At 41.6% G+C, this 23,252-nt stretch overlaps 1 protein-coding gene across 1 annotated transcript; it reads left to right on the top strand.

Annotated features, from left to right (window-relative positions):
- The first annotated feature begins 17 nt into the window (after positions 1 to 17).
- On the top strand, positions 18 to 23,003 carry RPF2 (ribosome production factor 2 homolog). Its single transcript, XM_054022418.1, has 10 exons — positions 18 to 116; positions 2,324 to 2,456; positions 6,584 to 6,621; positions 7,473 to 7,512; positions 11,589 to 11,670; positions 11,764 to 11,840; positions 13,040 to 13,139; positions 17,983 to 18,085; positions 18,618 to 18,762; positions 22,354 to 23,003. Exons 1-10 carry the CDS (start codon positions 94 to 96, stop codon positions 22,534 to 22,536), a joined length of 924 nt encoding a protein of 307 aa, XP_053878393.1. The 5' UTR covers positions 18 to 93; the 3' UTR covers positions 22,537 to 23,003.
- The last annotated feature ends 249 nt before the right edge of the window (positions 23,004 to 23,252 follow it).

Here is a 23,252-nt window from a genome sequence, read left to right as displayed (position 1 = left end):
TGACGCAGTGAAGGGACGTCCCTGGACTGGTCCGTTGTGGGTCCTGCACGCACGTGTGCGTGGGGGGGTGCGTCAGTCTCTCTTGCCGGCGAGATGGAGGCGCTGGACCGGGTGGTGTAAGTGGCGGCTCCGGGGCTGGAGGGCCCGATAGCGCCGGCTGCTCACACGGCCCCGCCTTTGGCTCCCGTGCGGCGGCCGCGCAGCTCCGTGCGGGGGGCGGGGGTTGCTGTCCGCGGAGTGGGCTGTGCCCCCAGGCGGGCCCCTGGCCAGGAGCTGGACTCCCGAGCTAGCGCAGGGGGGAGAAGAACAGCGTCCCCCAGGGCCCCGTCCTCCCCCGTCCAGCTGCCCCAGGGGTGGCACCGATTCTGCTCCTTTACGGAATATTAACACCTATCTCCCCGGCTCTGCCCGCGGCCAGCCAGCCGCGAGGGGACGAGAGGCTCCTTCGCGGGGCCTCCAGAGGTGTAAACGCGAAGGAGGGAGGAGTGCTCTGTAGGGTGCTGTATTGGGGCAGGGCCCTGTGGCTGTGGGATTTGCTGTTGGGGGGATTCTCTTGCTTCAGTTCGTCCTCCAAAATAACCTCCCTGACCCGCCCTACTGCAACCAGGGTGATATTGAAACACTTTGTGATTTAGTATCAGGGGGTAGCCGTGTTAGTCTGTATCTACAAAAACAACAAGGAGTCTGGTGGCACCTTAAAGACTAACAGATTTATTTGGGCATAAGCTTTCGTGAGTAAAAACCTCACTTCTTCGGATGCATACATCCGAAGAAGTGAGCTTTTTACTCACGAAAGCTTATGCCCAAATAAATCTGTTAGTCTTTAAGGTGCCACCAGACTCCTTGTTGTTTTTGTGATTTAATTATTAACCAATCTAAGTTATTCACGAATTAGGATGTTTTTACTATGTCATTAACCAATTGTAGAATACTTGGTCAGTCATTTTGCTGTGAGAATAATATATATAATATAAAAATAGTAAATGAAACAATGAATACACACTGTTGTGGCTCTCTTGGGTAATATTGGTCACTAATTTGGCTCCTGAACCAGAGATCTGAGTATCACTGATCTAGAGGTAGGCTCCTACTTTCTGGTCCTGTTTAGCATTTCAGAAGCAAACTCTTCAGGCTTAGAAGATCATTCTTGTCTAGGTGCAGGCAAAATTTTGTTCACAGATAATCTATAAATGTGGTGCAGTGGTCACTGGTGAAACTGAAATGGAACATCTATCTTAATAGAGGTTAATTGTAGGGGAGGGCAAACTATGGCCTGCGGGCCGGATCTGACCAGTCAGGACTTTCAATCCAGCCCACAGGATTGCCAGCCCCGTGGCGTTGCAGGGCTAAGGCGGGCTTCCTGCCTGCCCTGGCCACGCGCCGTTCCCGGAAGCGGACGGCACCACATCCCTGTGGTCCCTGGGGAGGGGGCCAAAGGGCTCAGTGCGCTGCCCTCACCTGCAGGCATCACCCCCCACACCTCCCATTGGCTAGAAACTGGGAGCAGTGCAGGGCCAAGGCAGGCAGGGAGCCTGCCTTAGCTCCGCTGTGCATCGCTGCCACCCTGGAGCCGTTCGAGGTAAGCAGTGCCGGGTTGGAGCCTGCACCTCTCCTGCACCCCAACCCCTTGCCCTGAGCCCCTTCCTGCACACCACATCCCCTCCCATACCCCGCACTCCCTCTGAAGCCCAACCTCTTGCCCAAGCCCTACATTCAGGGCCCTGCATACAATTTCCCCCCCAGATGTGGCCCTCAGGCCAAAAGTTTGCCCCCTCCCCCCCGTTAATGGTGTTCTAAGGACCCGAATTCAGGTTGGTCATGGTAGCAATTGTTCATTGGCAATTTTTCTTCTAACTCTGTATTTGTACATGATGATACATCATGAAATAGCAGAGGAGTGCCAAGCGTAACTTGGGCTTTTTAATTCGCCTTTAGGCTGCCATTGATGGGCTCTTAAGAGGATCTTCTAGTCCTCATGAGCCATAGTATGTGAGGCCATGATGCAGGGTTTTGGTGTGAAGGGAAACCATCAGGACTTCAGTAAAGATGTGGAAATATTGCCACACCTTAAATTTCAAGTCAGCAGAATTCAGGAAATTAAAACTTAAGGTCAAGATTTTACCTTCAATTTCAGTAGGGTTTTTTTGGTGGGGGGGAATGTTTACAAATCAAGTAAAGCATTTTCATTAACTCCTTTGTGGTTATTTTCTATGGTACTTGTTCATATTTTTGTTTTGTTGATTGAACATCAACCAGCAGTGATTGTTTCAAGCATAGTCTAATATGTTTTGTGCAAGTTAATTTTGTAATTAATTTATTGTAGAAAGCCTAAAACAAAGAGGGCCAAAAGGTTTCTTGAGAAGAGAGAACCCAAGCTCACTGAAAATACAAAAAATGCCATCCTCATAAAAGGTGGAAATGCAAACTTAACAGTGACTGAAACACTTAAAGATATTGTAAGTATATTGTTGGGAATATATGTACTGAAATAAATTTTAACATAGGCCGTGTATCAGGAGTAATTTCACACATTTTTAAAATAAATTGGGTCTACGAATCCAATATTACCAGCCTTAGTTGTTTTGTATTCCTCCTGCCCCCAACCAGTGTGTGTGACAGTCAATATTGCCAACTCTACCAAATTTAGAGAGTCAGGTGACTTTGCCCACTGCCAGAGGACTGAGATGAAATTACAAAGACTTATGTTTAAAATGCTGCCTCATAGTACAGAGCTTTCAGCTTCTCCCCAAACCCCAGAATTCTAATGAAGTTTGTCCCCCCACCTATTAATTATGCACCTTCTATGTACTCCCCTCTCCCAAGGGTTATTTACCTCCCTCCCACTTCCCAGGCTGGTGTCACAGAGATGGGGAGGAGGCAACCCACTTTTCTCAGGATGTGAAAGGGAACAGAGGGCACAGCTTCCCTGAGCTGCTGGGCTCTTCCTATTTCCTCCTCCCCTTCTGTGAGAGCTGTTCCCTCTCCCCTATCCAAAAACTCCTCTGAGCTCCTGAGGGGTTGGAGGCTGGCAGGCAGAGCTCTCCTCGTGATTGGCTGCCTTCCCTATTTCCCTGCCACTTGCAGGGAAAGCAGACAATCAGAGGGGTTGTGCCCTTCCTCCCCACCCTCTCAAGCAGGGTTGAAATTTGTATGACAGCAGGAGTTTCTCAAATCATTGTGAGACTGGCTCCAGCAGAGGTCAGAATCATGTTTCTCTCAAGGAAATTGAGAGATTTGTCAACACTGCAAGTCTGGAATTACGTCTACACTTCACACTCCTTTCAGCAGTGTGTAGAGTACATATACTACATGCCCACCTAGCATAGGTATAAATAGCAGTGCAGATGGTGAGGCACTCCTTAGGCAAGTAGAATAAAGACATGCCTTGAACCCTGTGGGTATACCCAGGTATGCACCCTACTCACTGGAGCACTCACTGTAGTGTCCTGCTGCTTTCCTGTTGCTGGAGTCATGCCTAGCCACAGAGAGATTCTCCTGCAGTGGGGAGTTGCTGGAGCTTTTCCTTGCTGCTTACTCTCTGCCGGAGCCTTTCACTTACAGATGTAGCTATGTACTGGAGTATGGATGCAGCTTGCATTTCACTGAACATATCCTACACACCGCCATCAATGGTTTGTAGTGTAGATGTCGGACCAGAACTGCAATATCTCTGAGGGGAAATGGGATTTATTGCTAACATGAAAGATGCCAAATCATAAGGACTAAGTCATAGATTTATAGATTCCAAGGCCAAAAGGAAGCATTGTGATCATCTACATAGCACAGGCCATAGAACTTCCCCAAAACAATTCCTAGAACAGATCTTTTAAAAATTGTAAGTGGTGGAAAATCCACCACTATCCCTGGTAAATTATTCCATGGTTAATTACCCTTACTGTCAAAAATTTGTCTTATATCTTTTCTTAATTTTTTTAGTTTCAACTTCCAGTCATTGGATTGTGTTATCTCTCTCTACTAGATTGAACAACCAATCACCTTATCCTCCTCTTTGTTAAACTAAATAGACTCAAGGAGCTCAATCACTGTAAGGCATGTTTTCTAATCCTTTAATCATTCTTGTGGCTCTTCTTAGAACCCTCTTCTTGAATTGTGGGCATCAGAACTGGACGCAGTATTCAAGCAGCAGTCACACCAGTCCCAAATATAGATGTAAAATAATCCCTCTGCTCTTCAAAAGTCCTCTATTTATGCATCCCATTATTCACTGAGACATTCTGTAATGATCTGACTGTCTTTAGGTCCAGGCTTCTTTAAGAGCTAACCAAAAAAAAACAACTTATTAGAAATGTCTGTAAAAAGTCCTAAATAATTAACAAGGATCAAATACAAATACACTTCAAAATAAAATCTTTTCAAATAAATTGATTGATTTGCCAAAACCTGACTTGGTGTTCAGATATTTTACCTGCAACAGTTAATGCCATCAGACATCTAAAATAGCGCAAAAAAAAAAAAATAATGCTGTGATAGGAATGAGTTTGACGTCTGCTGTTGTAGGGAAATGCTAAACTTTGACCTTAGGACTAATTGGGTTTAAAATATTTTGTATGTCTTTAACTTTGCCTAATGTGTATTATTAATATGGGAGATTAGTAATGCTCTGCCTTTCTGTAATGCATTTCATTCAAGATCTCAAAGCTGTTTAAAGAAACTATTGTTTTCACTTAGAGGTGTTACACTTAGGTTTAATCTCCATTTAACAGATGGAAAACTGACGTATGGAGAGGTGATATGCTTTGCCCAATGTTGCATAGGTATATTTGTGTTGCAGTTACACCTAGGAATCCCTATGGCTGCACTGCAAGGTGATCTCAACGTTAGCAGAATTGGAGTTAGCAATTCCTGAGTTTGTTAACCCAGGGCTTGAGCATCTATACTCATTTATAACCCCAGGTTAGGAATTGTTGAACCCTGGCTCCCAGCCTGGGGCTCTACCATCTACACTACATTATGTGGGCCTAAGTATAATCACCCATATCCCAGACTTACTACCGCCCTCCCAAAATGTGGCTGCTCTACCCCTTTTTTCGTGGTGCAGTGTGGGAAAACTTGACTGTTCAGAAGTGTAGGATAAGTATAAAATTAAAGAATTAAAGTTAGCTTAAATTTGGTTAAGGAAATATACATGTATTTTAAAGAGAGGCCCTGACTAGCAAGTAGAAGGAAGGCCTCAAAAATAAGTGATAAGGCCAGAAGGAATAAAGTAGGGAGGATGTTAGTTATTCTTTGAACCAGACAAGATAAGGGGAAGTTTCTCAAATCCTCTGACTTCTAGGGATGACTGCAGATGGTTTTAAATAAAACCAAGAGAATCTGTCTTAAAATGAGCCAACACGGCCCTTCCCCAACCCACACGCCAATGTTAAAGCCTATGTGAACCCAGGTGCAATGGGAAGACTGTTTGACAGCAAGAAGGAGGGGAGGGAAGGCCTTGCAAAGAGAGGTGGTTGTAAATCTTATCTGGATTAAGACTGGAAATAAGAGTGAAATGTTTGTAGCTGAAGTCAGTAATTTGCAATGACATCACTTGTTCATTAAAGGTATAAAAAATAAACTTTTAAAGGGTTCATTGCTAATACCCAGCTGACCGTGTTGGAGCCAACCAGAATGGGTCTAAGCACTCTTGGTTGTAAGTATCTTGATCAAATGCTTATGAGTACTTTGTTACTGTATTGGATACTGCATAAGGATACTTTGGATTTAATAAAGCAATTTATGGTTAAATTGGTGTCTGGTGATTTCCCATATTAATAATTCTAAATATTATTCATAATTCCAACAAGAGGACAAAGAAAGTCAGTCTGTGGTATTGTGGAATATCTTTGGTGAACTCCCAGAGCACTAGTGCAGTGGGGCTGTGTCTACACTGCAAAGCAATAGGGCTTGAACCCTGGATCCTGGCATGACTCAGTCTTGGACCCTCCACCCCCATGGGTCCTGGGACCCTAGGTCCAGGTCCTGAGTTAGCATGATTTGTGTGAAGATGAAAAGGGGGTTAGGTTTGTGCCTGAGTTCAAACCCTGGGCTTACGTTGCAGTGTTGATGTACCCCCAGTCATGGACTAGGTCCCCATTGTGCTAGGCACTGTTAAATCGGTGTGTCAGGGCCATAATTAGGAATATAACCTTGAACTCATCTTCCAGTGCTCTAACTGCAAAGCAACATTTCCCCTCAATTTGTATAAATATTTTAATAAAATAAAAAATGGTATAGTTTTCTTTGAAATTTAATATCTCCAGTACAAATGTTGAGATTATTGTGAGTGGGAAGTGGAGGTGTTCTGCTGTCTTGTTCTGGTGTTTTTTGGGCTCTGTAAACTTCTCCTCTTTAAAATTAGTAATCCAGTCTTAGATCTCTACTTTCTTGCCCCTTTTGTGAGCATGTCTACAGAGTTGATTTCTTTCTGGGATTGATTGCACCTTATGGCCACTGTGTTTAATTCTCAAGTAATTCATTTATTCTTTTGATGCTGTTTTCATGTAGCATTTTAGAAAGAACAATGCTTAGTATTTCAGTGTGTTAAAATAACTTTCTCCTTCACTTCAAACTCTTTGTTTTACAGTATGCTCTGAAAAAGCCCTTTGCTGTACTGTACAAAAAGTAAGTTACATTTTGCAATTTTAAAATTGTTTGAAAAAGTTGGGCTTAATATTTTCAGAGAGAAACTAGAAAGGTGCCGTGTAGGCCAATAAAGTGGATTTAAAGAAAAAATCTGGCTACGTAATAAACTGAGGGTGATTCTAAATGACAACCACCACTTGGGGAAAAGCCCATAGGTGTTTAAATGTCTGAGTTCAGTCCCATTTATCAAAATACGTGAAGTAAAAACTTCGCAAAAGGGACAAGTTACTGATCATCTTCACAGATGATCCAAATCTGTGTGAATAGCTAATGAGATATGGCAGCAGTTCAGCTTGGCACAGATAAGTTGAAAGAGTAACATTAAATCTATAAAAGGTAAAGTTGCAAGTAGTGTCAATGGGGAATATGTTCATAATTGAATATGTTTATACAAAATAGGGAGCGATTTGGCGGAAAGTTGTAATCCTGGTGCTTGGATGTACTACCTCATGAAAATGTAGGAATATTAAACGTGACATGGATGAAAAGGCAAAGACAACTGTAAGATGTATCATGTGATACCTGGAAGACAAACCTTCATTTGGTGGAGGGCATCTTATTGCGCTTCTGGAGTACTGTCTCTATGGTTGTTTGCAATTTGCGCATCATAATAGCGAGGAAATGTGGAGAAGAGTGCATCTAATGACAGAAGGACTTTGACATAGGGAATGCTAAGGAAGGACTAACAGAATTAATATTGCTTTGGAACTCAGCTTCTAAAGATGAAGTAATCTTCTCAGAAGAACACAATAACCCAAGTGCCACCATACTACCTAGTGTGAACTCATACAAAAAATCCCAAATCCTTCTCTTTTTTTTTTTTTCTTTAGAAAAAATATTACCAGACCTTTTGAGGATCAAACATCATTGGTAAGTAAAAACCACATTTTAATTAGGTTGCTATGGAACAAGAGAGACTGACAGTATCCTGTACATAGTCATGCAGGGCTGCCATGGAAAGTAGTTCTCCCAGGTTCACTGGAGTTATACCCCAGAAGCTAAATTATAGGGAATTATTGTGCAATTTGGAGTAAGTTGAATATCTGTGTAATTCTAGATCCTGATAGATACTGCTGTTGGTTTTATGTTGCCAGGTTATTTTCTATTAATACTCATTTGTCTGAAGGCAGAACCGTCATACTATTATTGTGGAAATAAAATTTTGGGGTGCTCTTGAAAGTGCATGCATGTTACTATGAAATTATGACAAAACAGATTTAGGATTATAGAACATTGTTAGAAGTAAAGGAGTTTGTCATGAAGGGAAGGATAATATTTTTACACAGCTCTTATAAATTCACATCAACCTCATGGTCATTAAAGTATTGTTTATGTGAATATTCATCTTAGTTTCTTCACAAATAAAATCTATAGGGGAAAAAGACTAAAAGAAAAATTTAGGGTGTCCTGTAAAAATTGCTTTTCTTAATTACATTTGAGTAGAGGAAGAGTAGCACGTATTAAGCTGAGGTGCTCTGCCTGATTTCAGCTGTGCAAATCAAAGATCAAGAATTACAAGTTTTATTCCAAAATTCACAGACAAGAATTTTCCATTTAAAAAATTAAAACAAAGAATAAAAATTAAAACAAACTTTTTCGGGGTGTGATGGCTGTTATATACATCGGACTAGATTTGGTCTCAGTTCAGTGCTTTAAAGTCAAGTTGGTTTCTGAACAGGAAAACAAAAATAGAGAGGCTAATCCCTGGATTACACCTCCCACATTTACAGTTTAATCAAAGCATTATCTTAAATCCTGGGGCTTGTCTATTTTAGAGAGTCATGGAACAACGTATTTGTTTAGAGCAAAGACTGCTGGTCACAGGTGATTGGTTGCCCATAAGAGATGGGAAGTGATAATATACACTCATTGTTTAAGAACAGACCTCATTTGAGATGGATTCTTGTTGACTCGGAATTAATCACACCTTTGCTCCATCAGGTACAAAACAAAGATTAGGGCCTTTGATTTTTTTTTTTTTTTTTAAACATCTTGAAAAGTATATGGAGAATTTACATTTCTTCATATTTTTCATTGACTACATTCTAAAACCATATAAACTTTTGGATAACCAGTTCATTTACTGCTAGTCCTCTTTGCATTGATATTACACTGCCAGTTGTCCAATAAAACAGATTTTTGTGGTAATTGTGAGAAAATTATCAGTTATGAGTTCCTAGAAATGCCCACAGCGTAATGAGGGAAGAATTCAAGTCCCTGTTGCTAGAGCAGCCTTTACAAAGCTGTAGCCATTCCTGGCGCAGCTCTCGGCATCAGCCTTGCTTCCTGGTGCCACGTACAGCTCACGTCTCTCCTTCTCCTCAGCTACCAGTCTCCTTAATTGTTCTTCCACTGGGAACATGCCTTGCACCTGTTGAGGGGCGGAGTCTCCCTAGCCCAGTATTATACTATTCCTTGCCCTGGTTCAGCGTGGGGCCTGTAGACCCCATTACAATGACAAATTGCATCATTACCCCATGTAAACGGAACTGTAATTTTATCATCATTTTGTCGTTTATGCCATTTGTTAGTATTGTTAATATGAGGAGTTAACCACAACGAACAGGCTCAATTCCTGTAGTGAAAAATATGCTGACATTTAAATATTATGGTCCTCTACCTTGTACAAGGCATCAGGGAATAGATTGACAAATCGTAGGCTTCATGTAATGTCTGTAAAGTGTTTTGAAGAGTAAAAGACCCGTATAACGATTAAGTGTTATTTTGCCGTCATCCTCACTAAAGCTAGGTCTACACTACCCGCCTGAATCGGCGGGTAGAAATCGACCTCTCGGGGATCGATTTATTGCGTCCCATCGGGACGCGACAATCGATCCCCTAATCGACGCTCTTACTCCACCAGCGGAGGTGGGAGTAAGCGCCGTCGACAGGAAGCCGTGGAGGTCGATTTTGCCGCGGTCCTCACAGCGGGGTAAGTCGGCTGCGATACGTCGAATTCAGCTACGCTATTCACGTAGCTGAATTTGCGTATCTTAAATCGACTCCCCCCTGTAGTGTAGATGTAGCCTAAGACTTACCTGTTTTGTACTTTGTTTTTGCCATTGTTTTCTCTTAATGGAGAATTGTGCATCCATATCTACTAACACTGGAGGACCTTTCTTAATGTCCACCTCAAAGTGAAAGGTTCAGTTCATCCATATGATATCAAATGTGTGTGTTCTGTTGGCAGGGACTCAATATCTGCACATAATTAGGACAGCGTGCCAGGCCATGTATCTTTTCCTCTGCCAAATTGCTAGCAAGTCAACCGAGCTTACTTTGGAATGTGTCCTTTAGAGCAGGGGTTCCCAAACTGTGATATGTGTACGCTGGGGGTACACAGAGAAATTGTGTAATGGTGGATTTTAGTTATTATTTTATTTATTGCATTTTCATAATAGGCTACTCATATGAAGCTTTCAACCTCAGTGGGAATTTGTTATATAAAATATGGTAGTTAATTTACTTCGATGTACTTATGAGAACACAGATACGTCGCACTAAAACTATATTTGTATATAACAGTAAAATATGGACAAATGGCTAAAGACAGGTAATGTTAAGAACAACACACAGTATCAGTGACGAGAAGAATAGGGATATGCAGGCAGCTGGTAGATCTGGAAGGGATTATGCAATAAGAAAAGTTTGGGAACTTCTGCTTTAGAGGATTTCTCTTTGGTGTCCAAATTTCTAGTTCATGGATTTTCCTCCATCTCTTCTTGGTTTTAAGCAAGGCAGAGTATTTTGATGAATATCCAACATTTGAGTTAATTGCAATACTATATTACTTTCCTTTTGGGAATTAGTAGTGGGAATTCAGAGGAAGATGAGTGTCAGTGAACTGCAAGATGGTACAGTCAGTTAAATGGGAGGAGGGGGGTTAGCCCCTGTCCTGTGCTCCATGCTCTTGAAATTTCCTTTCAGACAAATGTCCCTTATCCTGTGAAAAGTGCACAGCATTTTCCAGAAGTGCTGTTGGGAACATTTAGACTAAAAATTGCACTATTGCTACCCTGCATCCCAAAGCATTCATAAATTAGGCGCCAAAAATTAGGCGCCAAAAATGATGGCATTTCAAATATATATACCCACGCTAGTATGGCTAAAAATAGCAGTGTAAATGCAGCATCATGGACTACACAAGCATGCCAGGGATCCTTGGTATGCACTTCCATTGCTAGCCTGTCTACGCTGCTATTTTTAGCCGTGGGAGTGCAGGAATGTCTATGCTACAATAACACTTTAGATTTCAGTGTAGACATATCCTAAATGAGGAAATATAACTGTTTACAAGTATTTAACAGGATGTTGCATCAAAGAGGGCAGACGAGGAGTTCAGGGTGATCAGTGCAAAAATGTAAAGAACAAGGAGTAATGGGACAAAATTAGGAAATGAAATATTTAGCTCAGTGACACTCAGACTGTGGCTTGCAAGCTGCAAGTGACTCTTTAATGTGTCTCCTGTGGCTCTTTGTAGCACATGATATTAAAACACTGTGATTTAATTATTAACCAGTCTAAGTTATTAACCAATCAGGATGCTTTTATTATGTTATTAACCAATTAAGGTATTGGCTTGCTCTAAGTTATCAACTTATTTGCTGTGAGAATAATATGCAATAAATATTTCCCGTCATGCTGTTTAAATATGAATAGTGCTATAGTAAATGAAATCATGAATTCACACTTCTGTGGTTCTTTTGGGTAATGTTGATTGTTAATTTGGCTCCTGAACCACTGAGGTCTGAGTATCACTAGTTTTTCCTGGCATTTGACCTAAACTATCTGGCATGCATATAAAACAATGGATTAACCTCCCAAGAGGGAATGGGTTACAATTTGAAATTTGTAGCTGTTCAGTTGATGTAATGGTGACATTAACCATCACCAAATCTTTAACATGTTTGCAAACTGAAGTTTGTGGTCTTTTTTTAATCTTATAGGAGTTTTTTTCTAAGAAGTCGGACTGTTCTTTGTTTCTGTTTGGTTCACATAATAAGAAGCGGCCTAACAATCTAATAATAGGTAAAATGTTTTCTTTTTTTAAAAAAAATTGGATCAAAGAACTGGCTCTTGAGAATAAATGTTTAACCCAAAATTTTGTTTTTTCTTTTGTAGGTCGTATGTTTGATTATCATGTCCTGGATATGATTGAGCTAGGCATTGAGAAATTTGTGTCACTAAAAGATATTAAGGTAAGATACTCTTAAACAATGCAGGAGCTCTAGTGACATCTATTGGTGAGCACTTGTAGTGAATCTAGTGTACTTTCACTAAAGAAAACAAAACCATTTCACTATTACCTGTTTTAGACTTCCATGATTAACATGTGCATTCATATCAGAATCTTATTTTTGTGCTTTGTAAAAATGTTATTAAAATTTGCTATATGTTTACCAGTGAATTCCTTTGCAGAGTTTTAGTTGGGACCAAACCAAGTCTACAATTTTTTTAGCTGCAAACAAAAATAATTCAATTTACAAAGCTACTAGGTTGGATTCTGCCCATGGGAGGCCTTCAAAGTTATTGGGGGAAACCATGTATAGGTTTCCAAAGGCAGAATTCATCTCACTGTAGCTCAGGATAGTTCTGTTATCAGTGTGAGATACTTCCGAGACCTTCTCAGGCCATCAATTATACACAAACCCTGGTTTTCAGGAACTGTATCTGGCTCAGTATGAGGGCCAACATTTTGAATTCTACAGACTTAAAATCCCCAAACCTAACAGCAAACCCACTTTGGTGTGATCATTTTAAGTTTTGGTTTTGCCAAAAATAGGTTAGCTATTTTATATGCCTTTTTACACAATTATAATTAAGAAACTACACAGATTAGCAACTACATGGTTTGCAGATTCAGAACAAGTAGTACGGATGAAAAAGATCTTTTAGGTAGCAAGAAATTTAACTTTGAAAAGTGATTCCTCCCCTTAAGCTTGATAATTTTCACAACAATTGCACAGTAGGGAGTTGTGATCAATTGGCTGTATAAAGGTGTATCAGAAGTTGGAAATGGACTGAATGATCTAGCAAGTCTTTTCCATCTCCTTCCCAATGCAAGAAATACAGGATGCTTGTTTGTATTTCATGCAGTCTAGTTCTAAATAGTCCCAAACAAATGAACTTCCATTGTAGGGTCTTTTCCACAGTCTAACACATTTTATTATGAGGAAGCTTTTCCTTATTCAACCTAAATGAGAACAACACTCACTTACTGTTTTAAAAACACTCAAAACCCAAACACTTCCAAGTACAAGTAACATGTATAGATTTCTTTTTAAAAAATGCCTTCCTTTTTGTGTTTATCAGAGATCAGAACAGCTCAGAATGGCATGTGCCTGGTCACTTGCATAAATAAGATGCTCTATAACTTAGTTTGATATTTGTCCAATAGAACAGCAAGTGTCCGGAAGGAACAAAGCCCATGTTGATATTTGCTGGTGACACATTTGATTTAAATGAAGAATACAGAAGATTGAAAAGTCTTCTCATTGGTGAGTATTTTGAAATAAGACCTTGTGAGCAGTTGGACTTCATAAATCTGTGGCAATGCTAAATGTTGAGAAATGTTGGTTTGCCTGTTAATGTTTGTCCATGTTCAAGAATGCAAGATAACATTAAGGAAGTGGTATTAGGATTTACAGCGTACCATAAAAGTGAAGTTAAAGCTGTAATTACCAAGTCTGTTTCCAAGGACGGAAGAAAGTAGATCAGCTTGGGAAAAACATGAAGACTAGAGGTGGTTGAAGTGGGAAAATTGACATTTCAAGAGTTAATTTAGTCCTGAATCTGAACAAAAAGTCAATCTCCTGTGAAAAATTCCTCGCAAAACATTTTTTGGAAATATTGAAACAACTTTGTCAAAACACTGCGTTTTCTAATAGTAAACTATTCCATCAGAGAATTTGCAACCAGTTCTGATCAGGACCTCACTAGGTTGAATTTTGGGGTTCAAAATTCATGTGCAATGAAAATGAGAAGTGGTTGATAAGGCAGAAACATATACAATTAAATGTGTATGTTAACTTCAAGCTAGGCACAGATTTCCATTAAACAGAAATGTACAAACTTTTTTGCACATCCAGGGTGGGAGGCATTGGAATAAGCGGAAAACATGCAGATGATAAAGAAGGTTATGAATTTTAATTAAGAGTGCTAAGAGCAACTACAAAAATGGGTGTACTTTCTAGACCAATTATTTCTGTCTAAAATAATTTAACTTGTTCTATTTGGAGCTTAAAAGTAAGATGGTATCGTGGCATTATTCACAATCTGAGTACTCTTGGGAAGTAAGTTTTAGGAGTGAAACTAGAAGGTAGAATGACTGGATATCTGCTCCCCTTCTCCTGCACTTCTCTCCCGGCAGCAAGACTTCATTAAAAGAAATGGGTGGTGCTTAACCTGGAATGGGATTTTGGGGAGAAGATGTGGACTATGAAGTGGCGTGTGTGGGAATGTTGGTAGGGAATGAAAAGGTGGATGGAGGCATGGAGATTCAGATGAAACTCAAACTTCTAAGTTTTACTTATAGTTAAATCCCAAAGAACCATTTTTGCCTATGTTAGTTTAAAAATTGCCACTGCCTTTGGCTTCGTAGCTGCACGATCTTTCTAAACTACAATTGGAGATGCTAAAAAAGACGACTTTCTGTGACTACTGCATTAATAAATTCATTGCTGCTATTCTTAAGAGCTCATTTATGTATTTTTCAGAGATATAGCACCAAATAGGATGAATTTTATGGCAAAGCTATTTTTCAGTCAGTTCTAGGAGCTGGGGGCCTGTGGATGATTAAATGATTACATCACTGTCCAGATTATATAGGATGCAAACCATAAAAGATTGTGTCTGTGCCACTTTGCCCAAATTTCTGGAAGAGAATCATTACACACCAGTAACGCCACACATTGTTGTTCTAATGTGCATCCCTTTAAGCATATTTTCACATCGTTGGGGTAATGGATTGAAATGCATGCACACAATTGAGATTTATATGAAATACAGGTTTACTGCTGAAATGGATGGTGTTGCCAATCAGTAACAGATATTTGCTAGACGCTAGTCTAGCCCTTTGAATTTATTCTTTTGCCCATCTGAGTAACATATCCCATCCCATTTGTTTGCCTTAAGCTTTTGTTTACACCTAAACATACGTCAGTCAAATAAGCATCCATTTTTTTTGCTGCAGAACATATGCCAAGTACACACTAAATGTCCTGATGTTCTGTTGACTTCAGTGAAATGTCTAAAGACAAAACAATAGGTGGGTTCCTCAAATTAATAGTGGGGTTCCTCGGATTAAGGATTTAATGAGATGTTGATACCATCAAATAGTTTAGATTTACAATTTGACCTGCTATGAAATTGCTGTTATATGATAGGGAGCAACTCTTTCTGGTCCTGAGAAAGATAATGTATTTAATCCACCATTTTGTTGCCAAGAAACTTTAGAATAGCAGTGACAGTTTCATAAGAACTTGTTACTACAGCACTACTGCCAAGAGCCGGGAGGCTGTTATCTAATGACCCCTTGTTACTAGACTGTGTGATGTTATTGATGTTAGTGGTAAACAACCAGGTTTTCATAGACATGTGGTCCATAAGGACATTTTGTACATTTTTGGGAAGTCCTATGCCAGCAATCCCACATTATAGCAATCAGTGGGGGTAGAGGGATGAACTCGCATATTATATAGTACCCAAATTAAACTAAGCTTTTAAATCCATTTTTAAAAAACTGAGGACATCTCATAATGGTTTGGATATGTAAATAGCAGCTTCTCTTTTCCCTGTACATAGACCAACCGGACAAAGATTTGTCACTTTCTTCCCCATCCCGTTTCCATACAAACATTGTCTTAAAATTGTAGTAGTGGTTTTACTGCCATTGGTTTCTGGTGCCAGTGTTAGGAGTCTGTTGGTCCCTGTGAGATGTAGTTGCTGCACCCCTGGTTCTAATAGCCTCCTGTGCACATATTTGTGAAACACTTCACCACTCACTCATTCCTTTATTGGACCCACTTGTGTATTAAAAATTGGCAGATGTTGGGTCACTCTTCTTAAAATGCAGGCTTAGACTGAATAGGAGAAGACCGGTTTGTTTTGAGATAGCACTTAAGTTTCTCCTTCATCCTATCACCCTGTTTGCACAAATTATTTGGAGTCCAAGACAGTGATATGGAGGGGTCATTTAGATTCTCTTGAAAAAGAGAAGGTAGAGGTGATACGAAGGGGACAAAGAGCAGCATAAAACAACTGTTCCACGTCCTGTTGCACCCATCATGCTGCTGCAAAATCCAGCAGTATTTGTGCTGTTCAGACAAGAACTGTTGCATCTTCCTAATAAATGGCCAAATTATAAATTACTTTGGAACACACATATCAAGTCCTTGAAGACAAAATGGAAGTTCTCAAAAGCTCTTTTGCTGTGGTTACTAAACCAGACATCCTTGAAATACATTAAACACATGGAGAAAAACAAGGGGTAAACTGGTGGCAGGAATTAAAAAGATAAGGAAAACACGGTCTCTAATCCAGCCACAGTGGACTGTCTCAAAAACTATGAATAAACCAACATTTTCAAATCCCTAATGTTCCAGAGAGGAAACACACTGTCTATAGATGGTGGATGTCATAGAAACTTAAATTCCTGACCACCTGTATTTGCTTACAAAGATCATCCTGTGAGTGGAAAGCTATACCACAAAAACATACTAAAGGATAATCTGCCAATAAAAGCAATGTAGATACAATTTCACATGCCAGAAGAGACAGAGTCTTAGCTACAGCCTGGGAAAATAGACTCTAAAATAGAAGAAAATATTGTAGACTTTTTCTCTAGATACAAATCCAGTAACCCAACAAAGGAGGAGGGAGAAAATATTAAGTGACCCAGAGTATTTTTCTGGCTAAACTCCAGGTAGTGTCCACCAGACTTCGTTTTCAACATAGCTTCATCACTGATTTTCCCAGAAAAAGGTCACTGAGGAAAACACTGGCTGAAGAATCTGAAAATGAAACTTAAAGGGAAGCAAGCCGTCCCCCTCCCCCCATTCAACAATTCTGCTTCTGGGTATTAATTAGTCTTTTGTTTTTTATTAACGTACCTTGTTCCCTAGGACAAGGTCACATCCTTCCTCCACCCTCTGCAAAGGGTTGACAGATTTGCATGGTTGTGTGCTCTTTGCTCATGCACTATTTTAATGGCCCTGATATGAGAATTATGTTAGACAACTAACTGATAGTTAACTGGTATCTGAATTTGTGCTCACAGTTTTACAGGGAGCAAACTGTAAGCTTCTTTCTAATGTAACTGACCATGTTGCGTTTGTCTGCTAAATGTGTATATCTACAATAGTAAAAATATTCATTGCAGTGCAATAGCAAGTATTAGCTCCTTTAAAAAAGAGCAAAGGTCTTCTGTTTGACCTTAGACAAAACTGCTTTATAAAGCAATGAGGGTCTCAAGTTTCCAAGATGGTGGTATAAACAATGGGGAGTAAAAGCAATCAAGATAACACTAAACACTATCTCCTTCTTACTTAGTATATGTTTATCTTGTATTGATCTTGGTCACTTATTTATACCTCCTCTAACTGCTAGCTTTGGTACCAGAGACTTTTAATCCATCACTTTGTCCAACAAACTCTTAACCTAGCTAAATATTATTTCCGTACTAATGTATACTTAGCTAAATATATGTGAGATGCATTTTCTTTTTCCGAGTTCATAGCTGAAAGTTTAGAAGAGTGGATAAACTGAAATAACTATTGCTTTTTGTATTCTTTCACAAAACTAAAGTTACTGTTGCTATTGAAGCAATGATAATGTTTGTTTGGTCAGTCTTTTTTGGGGTGGGGTGGGGTTGATGTTTAAAATAAGATCTGGAGCTTGTATAGTTACCAAATTATTTCTGGAAAGCAGATGTCTTATGTTCTCTTACCAAGACTTCTGCACTTGCTTAACTTTGCACATGTGAGTAGGCTCAGTGGGACTACTCATGTATGTAAAGTTAAGCATATACATACATGAGTAGTCCCATTGAGCGTACTCACATGCAAAATTAAGCAAGTGCAGTCTTGGATTGGGGCTTGAAGTAGTGAATAATCCTGCATGTGAGTCAGAAAGGGACCCTGTTTAGCATTACTGGGGTTGCCTCTAGAAAGGCCAAATCTGTTTCTAGTTAATCTGAGATTCATTCACTATAACACAGATCTATTATCAAATAAGCAGGACTTTTGATTCCAATCTATTTTAAACCTCCTTTTTGAAAAACTTCTTTATTTAAAAAAAAAGTAAAAGTGTCAGGTTTCTTTACTTCCTGAACTATTCTTTCAGATTTCTTTCGAGGTCCTACTGTGCCCACTATTCGCCTGGCAGGGTTAGAGTATGTTCTGCATTTCACAGCTATGGATGGCAAAATTTATATGCGAAGCTACAAGTAAGTGTTGTTCTCCTCCCGCCCCCCGTCTAACAGGAGCTTAGATTTCATTTCTGTCTGTAGCCATTTTGTGCTCTTCCAGGGCCAGATTCAGCCCATGGTTCTGTGCACATGTAACACCAACAGATCCTGGTCGTTGGTGAGCGGGATCAAACCTGTGACCTCTGAAGCTTAGCATGAGCCTCTACTGCATGAGCTAAAAGCCACATGGCCCCTACCTAAGGCTGTAGTGCAGACTCATTAATCTCTAAGTGGTCTCGGTGCCACTAGAGGGGACAGAATACCACACCCAGGAAGTGTGTGGGTTACAGAGACATAACTGTATTGAAATCAGTGGGAGTTGCACACACATTCAAGTTCAGACACTGGCACCTTGGTTATAAGTTTTCTGAACCAAAAATAAAATTCAACAGTGGCACATGTTTTCTAAAGGCCACGTTCTGTCCCGTGGTCCAGAAAATAAGTAGAAACACAAGTACGAAATGCAGCAAAGGTGGACAACATTTTTTTCCCCACTCTCTCTCTTCTGCAGAGTGTTGCTGAAGAAGTCGGGATGTAAAATACCGAGGATTGAACTGGAAGAGATGGGACCTTCATTAGATCTGGTGATGAGGAGAACACATTTGGCTTCAGAAGACCTCTATAAATTATCTCTTAAACAACCTAAAGCCCTCAAGGTACATAATCCTTGTATTTTTTACAAAAATCTTTGCTCTTCTTCATACATAGTCTTTAATACAGAACCAGTTTTCAAGTAAACCATGCAAAAGTCCAAGGGATGAAGGTGTTCTTCGAGTGCTGGTCCCTATGTGGATTCCAAGCATGGGGTGCGCATGCACGCCATGTGCCTTAGCTGGAACTGTGGCTAGTAGTGTCCGTTGACCCGCGCGTGTTGTGCATCAATCACGTGGTGCATCCGAGGCATTAAGAGGCTGCGTGGGTTGACACCACTCCAGTTCCCTTTTACCATCACATGGCCAGAGTTGGAACCCAGTCCCTCCGTGCTCTTAGCCACCAAAGAGTACGGCGTTCAACCTTTTTTTCACTGTATATAGTTTCTTTATTTACTTAATTAGGTAGTTGTCTGTTTTTCGTCCATAGCTAGTTACGTTACTCATTGGATCTTTCCCATTCAGGGGCTTCTCTCCCTAGCCTGGGGATTATGCCCTGTCAAACCAGGATTATAAACTGTGCCTCATGCCCTCACTCTTTTCAGTAAGCGACGAGCACACCCGCTGCCTGAACTGTCTGGGCAAAGCCTACATAGTCTCTCGCTGCTCTATCTGGAGCTCCTTTTCATGGTGGATCCAGGTGGCACAAAAGCTTCTGTTCCAAAATTTTCTAATGGCAGAAGCCATGTGCCCATGTGGGCAGCAAGACCTGGCTCCGGCGGAACCACCGGAGGGATGCCAGTCACGGATGGTGACCCGCCTCACCAGTACAGCCAACACTGACAAAACCTCACCGCGTGCACAAGTAGTACGGGCACAAGGGTCGCTCCCCGATGGGGGACCATCTCAAAATGCAGTGTTTCCTCCCCAAGCTGGGATTGGTTGTGGGAGAAGTTGTGCACAACACGTGAAGGTCCAACTTCAACTTCAACACCGCCTTTCAAGAAAATGCACACAGGACATCGCTCTAAACACCGCCACCCTGCACCGGCATCGTCTATTCCAACACCAGGACCCTCTGTCACTTCTGGCACCGTCGACCCCTCCCCCCCCCAGGTCTGTCAAGCTCAGTACTCCCAGTCCCATGCACTTATCTTCTCTTACACCAATGGCAGAGCTTACATTACCCTTCGCTGGTACCCCACCACGTTCCAGGCTCCCTAATGTGGCCTCCGTCCCGCTCCAACGACGATGGCCAAGTCCCTTCTCCTGGTCGACCATCATCCGATATCACCGCTACTGCCGGTACCACCTGCACCATCAACTCCCTCTTTCCCAGACCAGTCTGAGTCCGACTGGTCTTCAGAACTGGACACAGCTCTCTCACCTTCTTGCTCTTATAGTCCGGACCCTCGGCACCACACCTATCCTCCAGACTACAGTCATGCCACTGACCCTTGATTCCCGGTACCTGTGGGCCCCGCCCATGCATGGCAACTCCTTGGCCATTTTGGGCTTCATGGGACTCTTTCCATCATTGCAATGCACACCACCCACACCGCATCTTTCCCACGCATACGGCCACTGTCCAGGAGGAACCCCTGGACCCTCTGGGTCCATCGGCACCGGTGGCCCCGATCACACCGCTGGAATTGCCCATTCCTATGGACGCTTCATCATTGCCGGATGATGCCCTGATCCCAGCTTCCTTCTCCCCACCGGATTACCACACACAATATCAGTCGCTGTTCCGTCGCATGGCCGCGGCCCTCAGCCTTCCACTAGAGGATGTTCAGGACCCCCATGACCAATTCCTGGATATGCTTCAATCTCCGGGATTCTTTACAACCAGCCCAGATGGTGTGGCATACGCCAGCTTCTTGTGCCCCATACCAAAGCGAGTGGGAAAACCGCTATTCCGTCCCCTCTAAGGACACAGATTTCCTGTTTACCCACCCACCACCAAATTTCCTGGTGATCAATGCTGCACCTCACGTGCCCACCAGCAGCATTTTAAATCAACAATGCCAACAACAGATCGCAATGCCAAAAAACTAGACTCGCTGAGTAGAAAAGTTTATTCATTAGCAGGGCTACAATTCTGTATTGCCAGTTATCAGGCCATTCTGGCCAAATACAATTTTCTATCCTATTCCCAACTGGCAGACTTCCAGGACTCTTCTTCCTGACCGACAACAGGATTTCCCACACAGGGTAGAATGAGGGGAAGCTGGTGGACAAAGTCATGCTCTAGGCCGCAGTAGATGCTGCAGACACTGCCTCTCGCTCCTTAATGTCCGGAATCGTTCTCTGTCATGGCTATAGTCCAGTGGTCTTCCGAAGGAGGTCCAAATGATGGTGAAAGACATCCACTTTGACAACAATAAACTGTTTAGCGACAAGACAGACGAGTCCCTTCACTCCCTTAAGGACTCCCAGGCCACCCTTTGCTCCCTGGGCATCTATGCCACAGCCCCCACCCACCGAAAGTAGCGTCCACCTTTCCGTCCTCGTCCTCGCACCACTTATCACCCGTACCCCCAGCGACCCTTTGAACCGCTTCAGCATCAACCTTGCTCTCAACAGTCCTGGCACTCTCCCTCTGCCGCTTCCACTTCTCACTGACCCAAACAATCGTTTTGACTCTTTTATATCAAGACCTGCAAACCTCCCATAACCCTTCCGGAAACACCTCCCATCATATTCGGGGGTTGTCTGGCACGCTATCCACACTCGGAGTTCCATCATCTCTGACTGCTGGGTGCTAGACATCATCTGTCAAGGATACCTGATCAAATTCCTTTCCTTCCCCGCATGCTACCCACCCAGGAGCGCCCCCCCCCCCCCCGCGAACCCTTCCCAACTCCATCTTCTCCCCAACAAAACCACTGCCCTTGTCACAAGGGTGCCATAGAGCCTGTGCCACACCACCACGGCTTCTATTCCCCCTATTTCCTTATTCTGAAAAGACGGCGGGGGGAATATGCCCCATTCTGGACCTCCGTACCTTAAACATATTAATCCGCACCTTTCGCTTCTGGATGGTCACTCTCCCCCTTACAATCCCTTCCCTCCCCCATGGAGTTTGGTTTGTGGCTCTCGATATGAAAGATGCATATTTTTATGTAGACATTCACCCTGCTTATCTTTGTTTTATTGTGGCAACGCCCATGATCAGTTCTGTGTCCTCCCCTTTGGGATCTCCTGTATGCAGGTCAATGGACGCTATTATCAACAATTCCGTCTCCAGCGCATGGCGCACATGTGCACTCCACACTTGGAATCCAGATAGGGACCACATCTCTCAAAGAACCTCCCGTGACAATAAGTAACCTTCTGTTATTGCACACTATCTTTACAATGTTCAGGTCTTTTTGCTAAGCTAACTGATGTCATTGCATGATCTATAGAGGGACACACGGGTAGGGCAGGATAAGAAACTGGTCTGGTGGCATATAAGGACAGGAAAATAAATCTGTATGCTCTGGATTTTATCTGTACAATACCCTTTTTAGGTGTAGTTATCTTAAATTGTAATGGAAATTTAATTACTGGTGAATATGGTGACTTGTGATGGCAGATGTGCTTGCCTACAGTCACTGAGTGACTGAATAGTATTCTATGCCCAGAAATGTTAACATTGTTCTTATCTTGCAGCCGAAGAAGAAGAAGAATATCTCTCACGATGTCTTTGGTACGTCATATGGTCGGATCCACATGCAGAAACAGGATCTCAGTAAATTACAGACGAGGAAGATGAAAGGGTTAAAGAAGAGACCTGCAGCAAAGATGACTGAAGAAGATGAAGGGATTAGTCCAAAGAAATTAAAATCAGTCTGAGAGGATAAAAATTTTGGACTCTTGATAACTTCAGCTTTTGCTGTATTTGTCACAAAATAAATGTGGCAGATGTGGATCAGTCAGCTGCCTTTTTTTTTTAAATGCTGTAATCCTGTAATTATTTTTAATGCATAGTCCTACAAAAGTGAACTTCAGTGGTGTTGGGCTGTACAGTGACATTATTTCCTCAGTTGTCTGAAGCTCAATATGCTTATTTGGAGAAATCAGTAGAACTAATCATTGAAGAAAGCCAATTATCTAATAGTTTACCAAATGGCCTTCTAGGGTTTTTATCCTGGGGACTCTTGTTAGACTAGTCTTGTCATATAAACTTTCTAGGAACTAAGCTGTTAGCGTGTAAATGCTGGCCTTGATTTGTTTTCAGCTAATGTTAAAGGTATTTTGACTGTTGCATAATTTTGTGAATACTCACCACTAACTTAATAAACTTTGGACTATTTTATTAACTATGCATTTCAAAAAAGAGAAACTATATCAATATTAGTATGTGCTAATGAACTATGTCCTCTTTGTAACTATTGCTTTTAGCATTACTTACACTCTGTAGAATTAGGAATGATCTGTCAAGCTGCTTATACTATATTCATCACTAAGGTATCTGAGCATCTGATACTCACCGTAGGTACACATGAGACCTTTGAGTCTCTTAAGCACAGAACCTTATGCTTGATTTCCATATGGAGTGCAAGGGACAA

This window comes from Malaclemys terrapin, chromosome 3, assembly GCF_027887155.1.
Source record: "Malaclemys terrapin pileata isolate rMalTer1 chromosome 3, rMalTer1.hap1, whole genome shotgun sequence".
Lineage (NCBI taxonomy): Eukaryota > Metazoa > Chordata > Testudines > Emydidae > Malaclemys > Malaclemys terrapin.
Note: the sequence above shows the minus strand (reverse complement) of the source record. Positions and strands in the feature narration are given on the sequence as shown.